The 8,674-nt window shown below is 39.4% G+C and overlaps 1 protein-coding gene across 1 annotated transcript; it reads right to left on the bottom strand.

The window, feature by feature from the left end:
* Positions 1-7,249: 7,249 nt before the first annotated feature.
* On the bottom strand, positions 7,250-8,176 carry LOC139742094 (uncharacterized). Its single transcript, XM_071652657.1, has one exon. It carries the CDS (start codon positions 8,174-8,176, stop codon positions 7,250-7,252), a length of 927 nt encoding a protein of 308 aa, XP_071508758.1.
* Positions 8,177-8,674: the final 498 nt, after the last annotated feature.

Below are 8,674 nucleotides of genomic sequence, written 5' to 3'. Positions count from 1 at the left end.
ATGTACATGCAGTACCTCTTCTCTTTTGTATGATATACATCAAGTTTTTATCTGAGCATATGGGTGTTGCAGCACTCTCAAGCTTCATGCATACGCAGCAACATCTTTTTGTGTTCATATACATAGTTATGCTTGATATATTGATTTGAGAATGTTATTCTTTCTCTTGTATATGTTCCGTCCGCACTCTATAGATGTAAATGTACGATGTAAGATTTGGTGTGCATGTTCGAACTGTGTTCCTCTTTTTGTGAACACACAAGAACTGACATAATAATGAACTTGAATTACACATATTCTTGAATCTTGATTCCATCTCCATTTGCCATTAGATATGTATTGATTTATGGAGCTCTTCCACAATTGTTATCCTTCCCATTGTCATTACTCATCTCTGAATAATTCAAATTTGATATTTTATTGAGGACCTATGTTTCTTCGATTACATAATGTACCTCTTCAATATATTGCTGCAAAAGGCATAATTAAACATGACCATTATTAAATATTTAAAATGAAGCTTGAAATTCTGATAGTGTTGATATTTATGTATTTTTAGGAGTTTATCAGTTTCGAAGAGTGCATGCAGGATGAGTTTTATGTTTTTATATGATCAGGTGCAGCTATCATAGAATCTGTTGAGCAGGAAAGAGAAAGATGGAAAATGAGGAATTATGAGTGAATTCGCATGCGAGCCAAATGACAATAATGACACTGATAAAAATTGTGACAAAGTAAATGTCACAAATATGTGGAATAATAAGAAATAAAGAAATTAATAGATTATTTCAGAGAAAGAAATAACAGAGTGCATGCATGAGTATGAAAGATGAGTAAATACAAGTAATTATTACTGACTGGCACGTCTTTTTCCCAAGATTTAGCGGTATCCTTCATCTTAGAACAAACATTCATAATTATTATGAAAGAAGTGAACTGAATTTGAATTAAAAATAATGTGAAAAAATAAAAAAGTAAGTTAAAAAAGTTAAAAAAAAAGTAAAAAGTAAAAAAATATGAAACACAGTATACCGAGTACATGTATTACCAAATGATAGATGTCCACGTGCAAAAGTGTTAAATAATATATCCACAAAAAAGGGGGGGGGGGGGGCAAAGAAATCTTTGGAACGATCAACCACAGCTATAATAACAATACATGCGTGTACTAAATGAAGATGAAAACAATAACACTCTTTTTTTAGAACAATTAAGAGAAACTGGCTTGTATTATCATCTTAATTATCACTAAATGTATTGTAATCATCACAACAATCATTACATGACAATTAATTTCAATTAATAAGGTTATTGTTGATAAGCAGGTATAGCCCCAATAGTATTTGTATGTAAACACATACGAAAATGAAATAGCGACGGTTCGTAAATACACGCGTATTGCACGTTACCTATTGTACAGGCCCTACAGCGCGGGTCTCACGAACCGGCGTAATACAACTTACGTCGGTTCGTGAGACCCGCGCTTAAGTACATAGCCTATGGTGCGCGCAAGAAACGATGGATTTACGAACCGACGCAGTGAGTTCGAAGACAGAAATCTCGTAGATTTTTTGAATTCACACTAAAATTACACTATGGATATGAAGAACAACTTCCACTCTCATCACCCTGTCAAAATTTTCACACACAAGACAGGAAAAGTCATTGATAACGTTGTCTAAAACTTGTGAGATCTTTAAACGCGATTTTCTCAGAACTGCATTTTCGCTCAAAAACGATATAGTGTCGGTTCGTGAAAACGCCGACGATTTAAGAGCCAGATTTGACAAATTACTCACCATTTCTCATGGAAAGTTCTACTCCCTTCAATCAGCCTTTTGATCTCATAAATCGACCGTTACCGACAGTCTCCAGTAGTTTGTCGTTGAGCTCTTATCAATAAAGACAGTACCCTGGAAATGGAGGCACTTCAGTGAAACGTGGGTAACAGCAATGTGTTTCACGGACATGGATGGTAAATGAATACAGTAAAGAACACAATGCCACAAGAGTCAGCATGCGAAAGGTTGACTCAAGTTTGAATGTGTATAATAGCGCATATAGAGATCCAGAATGTTCTTTGCCGCATCGGCGACAGGATAAATGCTGTAAGCCCAGTCAGTGCGGGTTTGGAAGAGGGTCCAGGATCATGCGCAGCAAAGGCGTGGAAGGATGGGTATTTTTCTCCCACTTCCTCTGTAAGCATGGTAAGGGCCCCTGAAATCTTAATGCATGCTGATTTGTGTTGATTTATGATACCCTTAACATCACTTTTGAGGTGAAACGAATATCTAGAAACATTCCACTTTTTTGTCTTCTATTGTTATGCAGATTACTTGGGAACGCCCACAAAAAAATCCTTCCAAATCAATATTCCTCAGATGACATCATCTGTCATTCATTGCTAAAGTACTGAAATGTTTCACAAAAGACATTGGAATGCATTTTCACCTCGACTCAGCATAACTTGCATGTTCCCTCGCAATGTCTTTTGTTAGTCACTTTTAAATCACTGGGTCTGTTTCTTTCATGTTATTCACTTGGATGCTCTCATACTCCATATTTATGTGTGAAAAGACTGGGCAGAGCTTGGAGGGAATTAAGGGATTCCTGACATGTTCTACAATAATCCTCATTTCTCTTCGACCACTGAAGCAAATCGGATGGAGTTTTCTGTAAAATGTGGGAAATAACTTATTCTTTCATACCCTGAAATTTAGATTGATTCACCATTTTTAAAGTTATCGATGCCGGGGGTCATGTTGTATTCTTTTTATTTCCTTTTTTGTGGGGGCACATACGGTACAGTATAACCAATTGCAGAAAAAGTAAAATGTTGAAGAGACCCTTCTGGAAATAACACAGTGTCCCACATATAGTGTGAGAGTCACAGTGTGAACACAGTGTGAAAATACTGTGAAATCTTATCACACTGTCAAATTCGAGCATTGAACACAATGTGAGTCGTCAATTCACAGTGTGAAACAAAGCATTACTATGTGAACACTCTGTGAAAAGCACACCACATTGTGAAATCATCTTTACACTGTTGATTCGAGCGTTTTCACATAATCGACTATTTGAACACACTGTGGGATACTGTGTTCTTTCCGGTAGAGGAGGTAGAATGTAATCCTAATGATTAGAATTCCTGCTTTGTAGTTGGGAATTCTAGTGAGTTAAAGCTTAAGTTATTCATCAGGTCTGCGGCGATGTGGTTCGCAGTATATGACTGACATGCCCATGATTAACAAATAGGCCTAACAAATTTGATTTGAAGTAGTTGTAAAAATGTTATTAATCTCGCAAAATTATGTTCTAATATTTTCTGTAGGTTGATAACTTTGAGTAAAGTATCATCATTTAAACCTATAACTCATGTCAAAAGTTCCTTACGAGAATGATTGTTCGGGCCTGGAACTTAGAATATTGAGTGTGATTATGCGAGTGTAGCTGTGTGTGTGAGTGTGTGTGTGTGTGTGTGTGTGTGAGGGTGAACACGCTGATGGACGTGTGGAAGTTGATTCAGGTGTAAAGTACAATAATATGATATAAATGATTATGTAATCTATATTCTGATTTGCATCGCGGTCCTGAGAAACAAGTTAGAATTAATAGAGTTGTGCAAATTCTGATTTGACATACAATTTCCGTCAGTCACCTGCAGTTTGAGTCAGATTGGTATTTTTGAAAAAAAAAACACAAACCCATAAACAGGAAAAACATAATTATAACATTATCATAATGTTCCTAAAATGTAATTAAATCATGAAAGAATCATTTAGGAAGGTAGAAACATTTTAACCATACACTCAAACATTTTAGAAACAACGCCCACATGACTCTTAACACATATACACAAGTCATGATAAGTATACTAATTATAGACACACACCCATAGTCTTATTCATAACTACAAACACACATTCACACACTCATGCACAAACACGCACACACATACACACACACACACACACACTCACGCAAAACGCATCCACAAATGATGCGCCCAAGTGCGAAAGAAAAATCCTGGCAGATATTCTTTTTCAGGAATGTTATTGAAAACAATTCAGATGAAGATTATACCAGGATAACATACAAGATGACTATGATATCTGTAGATGAATTGGTCACAAGGACAAAAAATTAATTAAAACACTGAAATCATTTAATTATAATTAAGTAAATGAATCACAAACACACGAGCTAATAAGATAGTGGTATGTCCGATTGAAATAATGATATTGAACTTGTCATTAGAATAAAGTATACCGAGCACCGATTAAATGGATGGATATTCTACAGTATTTGGGGAGACCATCAGGACTCGTATTTTTTTATAGGTCAGGGAACAATAACAACGTTTTATACGAAGATACATCTTAGGCAGCGTTTATCAACTCCTTTTCTCGGCAGAAACAGGTTATCCAAACAGCTTTCAAGACATTTTTACGAGTTGATAAACGCAAAGCTGTGTTGAAAGCCCTTTAGGAAAGCCTTTTCGAAAGCCCCAAATTTGTGACGATCCAAACAGGTTTCCTAAACAGGTTATCAGAAACCTGTTTGTAAAAGCCTTTCGAAGTTGGCTGCGTTTATCAACTTTCCCCAGTTTAAACGACTTTCAAAAGCCCTTTCGATAGCCCTTTCGATAGCCCTTTCCATAGCCCTTTCGAAAGCCCTGTCTGCTCCCTGTACTATTAATGTGCCGCTTGTTTTCGTCGGCTGCGTTTATCAACTTTCGATAGCCCTTTCCATAGCCCTTTCCATAGCCCTTTCGAGAGCCCTTTCCAAAGCCCTGACTGCCTGTACTATTAATGTGCCGCTTGTTTTCTAAGACGGGACGGCGAAAAGCAATTACCATCATAAAGACATATCTTCCTTTGAGAGTGACGAGTCATGATACAATGCCACATGAATCAATTGTCTTCCTATCTATGAGGTAGCTCCAGTTTAGCACATACAATGTACTTCAAATATTTCTGAGTGGCGGCATGAGACATGGGATCGAAGGGAATGAGACTGTTGTTACTCTATTTCTCAAACCTTATTGGTGAGAGAAACACCTCCTTGTTCCAAGCATATGCGTGCATTACACACAGCTGTATTCACACCTGTGTACACGTACTCGCGGGCACTTTACGTGGCGCGCGTCTTTTCAGAAACTGGAAACGCATGCTTGCGTAACCGTAGTAGGGCGACCTAAAGGGCTTTCAAAACAGCTTTCGAAAGGCTTTTACAAACAGGTTTGCCGAGAAAGGAGAGTTGATAAACGCACCCTTTCGTAAAAGGCTTTCCTAAAGGGCTTTCAAAACAGCTTTGTGTTTATCAACTCGTAAAAATTCCTTGAAAGCTGTTTGGATAACCTGTTTCTGCCGAGAAAAGGAGTTGATAAACGCAGCCGTTGATAAACGCAAAGCTGTTTTGAAAGCCCTTTAGGTCGCCCTACTGCGGTTACGCAACCATGCGTTTCCGGTTTCTAAAAGGACGCGCGCCACGTAAAGTGCACACGAGTACGTGTACACAGGTGTATACATACAGCTGTGTGTAGTGTGCGCATATGCTTGGAACAAGGAGGTGTTTCTTTCACCAACAAGGTTTGAGAAATAGAGTAACAACAGTCTCATTCCCTTTGATCCCATGTCTCATGCCGCCACTCAGAAATATTTGAAGTATGTGCTAAACTGGAGCTGCCTCACAGATAGGAAGACAATTGATTCATGTGGCATTGTATCATGACTCGTCCCTCTCAAGGGAAGATATGTCTTTATGATGGTAATTGCTTTTCGCCGTCCCTTCTTAGAAAACAAGCGGCACATTAATAGTACAGGCAGTCAGGGCTTTGGAAAGGGCTCTCGAAAGGGCTATTGAAAGGGCTTTCGAAAGGGCTATCAAAAGGGCTATCGAAAGCCGTTTAAACAGGGGAAAGTTGATAAACGCAGCCGACAAAAAGCAGCACATTAATAGTACAGGGAGTGGACAGGGCTTTCGAAAGGGATATGGAAAGGGCTTTCGAAAGGGCTATCGAAAGGGCTTTCGAAAGTCGTTTAAACAGGGGAAAGTTGATAAACGCAGCCATAGATAAGAAACGGTGTCATAAGTCAAGAAAAAATCTTTTCAATTTGAAATCAAGCAATATTCAATTCGTGTGAATGAAAACGTGCAGCAAAAAACGATGTAAAATGAAACCAATATTTGAAGTGTTTCAACAGCAAAAGATATGCGTTCTGTACATAGATTTGACAGCCAAGCTATCAAACATGGAAATGATACCGGAAGGCTACTTCCGGTTGAAGTCCAGTTTGATATTCTCATCATCCATAGCAGCAGTCAACATGGCTTCAGCAAACTGAGGAAAGAAGCGAGAAAAAGTGGCAATCATCTCTTCACGTGACCGGAAATAGGTTTTCTGCACCTTGCCTTCTTCGTTCTCTATCAAGAGGGTTGTGTTTCTGATTGAAAGGAGTCGCCGGTTAGGAAAAGCTATGCACCAAATACGTCTGAGAAGTGTGCTGTCCTGTAGTGTGCGCATATGCTTGGAACAAGGAGGTGTTTCTTTCACCAACAAGGTTTGAGAAATAGAGTAACAACAGTCTCATTCCCTTTGATCCCATGTCTCATGCCGCCACTCAGAAATATTTGAAGTATGTGCTAAACTGGAGCTGCCTCACAGATAGGAAGACAATTGATTCATGTGGCATTGTATCATGACTCGTCCCTCTCAAGGGAAGATATGTCTTTATGATGGTAATTGCTTTTCGCCGTCCCTTCTTAGAAAACAAGCGGCACATTAATAGTACAGGCAGTCAGGGCTTTGGAAAGGGCTCTCGAAAGGGCTATTGAAAGGGCTTTCGAAAGGGCTATCAAAAGGGCTATCGAAAGCCGTTTAAACAGGGGAAAGTTGATAAACGCAGCCGACAAAAAGCAGCACATTAATAGTACAGGGAGTGGACAGGGCTTTCGAAAGGGATATGGAAAGGGCTTTCGAAAGGGCTATCGAAAGGGCTTTCGAAAGTCGTTTAAACAGGGGAAAGTTGATAAACGCAGCCATAGATAAGAAACGGTGTCATAAGTCAAGAAAAAATCTTTTCAATTTGAAATCAAGCAATATTCAATTCGTGTGAATGAAAACGTGCAGCAAAAAACGATGTAAAATGAAACCAATATTTGAAGTGTTTCAACAGCAAAAGATATGCGTTCTGTACATAGATTTGACAGCCAAGCTATCAAACATGGAAATGATACCGGAAGGCTACTTCCGGTTGAAGTCCAGTTTGATATTCTCATCATCCATAGCAGCAGTCAACATGGCTTCAGCAAACTGAGGAAAGAAGCGAGAAAAAGTGGCAATCATCTCTTCACGTGACCGGAAATAGGTTTTCTGCACCTTGCCTTCTTCGTTCTCTATCAAGAGGGTTGTGTTTCTGATTGAAAGGAGTCGCCGGTTAGGAAAAGCTATGCACCAAATACGTCTGAGAAGTGTGCTGTCCTCCGAAATCGTGGTATACAACATCGACATTACGTCATCGAAGTGGGAAACGTCTACTGGCATTTCATGGCGGATTTCGGAATAAGTGTACCAGCCGTCCCTCAAGGTTTTCTTGAAGAAATCCGCTCCCGCTGAGTCGTTTTCAGCGTTGTGAAGTCGTAAGATGAGGTCACCTCGTCGTACAAACTTGTAGCGCGAGAAGGACTCGTGGTATTCGGGGGATTCCTTCTCAAAATCCAGCGGGATCAGCTGGAATGTCGGCCAGCCGCCTGTGCCCACATCCGCCATGTGCTTGCTACCTTCTCCAGATAGGTTGTAGATTATGATTACTACATGGCCGCTTTTCAGACCAAGGACATCACCTGGTACCAGGGTTGCGTGGTAACCAAGAGCTTTTATTACCATGAAGCATCCGACATTATTATGGTAGCAGCGACCACCATATTTTGCCAATATATCGTTTTTGATCTCCGAAAGTTTCGGTCGATGCCTGTCTTTGCTGGGCGTGGCTATGCTGCGAATTGTTTGATATGGGATGATTTGTTGCCAGGAACATACAATATAAATTAAGAGCCCTTTTGGGTCAGAGATCATCTTGTCTTCAGGTGACGTCACACCTAGAATGTCGCGTACAAAACGAAATCCTTCCTCTGACGTCATCATGGATTCGATAGTGACGTCCTTGGTCATATTGGTTGAGGCGTCTTTTATTCCATTTGAAGTATTTTCGGCCTGGAAGAAATAAAGTTGTTAGAAGAATAAATAGTGTCTAATGTCTGCAAGCACAGGTCTTACCCATATTTGTGAACAATGTCAAAGAGAGCGATCGATCTTATACCCATGAGATTTCTAAGAACACAAGATTTAACTTTGGAATCATCCCTCCCCTGAGCATATGACAACTGCTTCGAATAACACTAAAAGTACTACCCAAAAGCTGATTATTAAACAACCAAAGAAATATGACATGTAGTGCAATTCTCACCCACAAAGACCGCAGTAACGAGTTCAGACAAGTTTTACGCATTACTTCAGTAGGAAGGCATAATTGATTTGTTCCAACACGTGGTCTGCTTAATATGTCGATTGGAAGGTGCCATAGAGATGCCATGAATTTAATTTTATTCCTTGTGATGTCAAGCACTCATGTTTAAATATTTTACCCCACGATATGGCAACAGGGCACAT

Source organism: Diadema antillarum, unplaced genomic scaffold, assembly GCF_040938485.1.
Source record: "Diadema antillarum isolate AM-2024a unplaced genomic scaffold, OU_Dant_1.0 seq00000979_RagTag, whole genome shotgun sequence".
NCBI lineage: Eukaryota > Metazoa > Echinodermata > Echinoidea > Diadematoida > Diadematidae > Diadema > Diadema antillarum.
The sequence above is the reverse complement of the archived record's forward strand: the minus strand, read 5'-3'. Positions and strand labels throughout refer to the sequence as shown.

Coding starts and splice junctions, on each gene's coding strand:
- LOC139742094 (XM_071652657.1), bottom strand. CDS start 8,176: ATGACCAAGGACGTCACTATCGAATCCATGATGACGTCAGAGGAAGGA.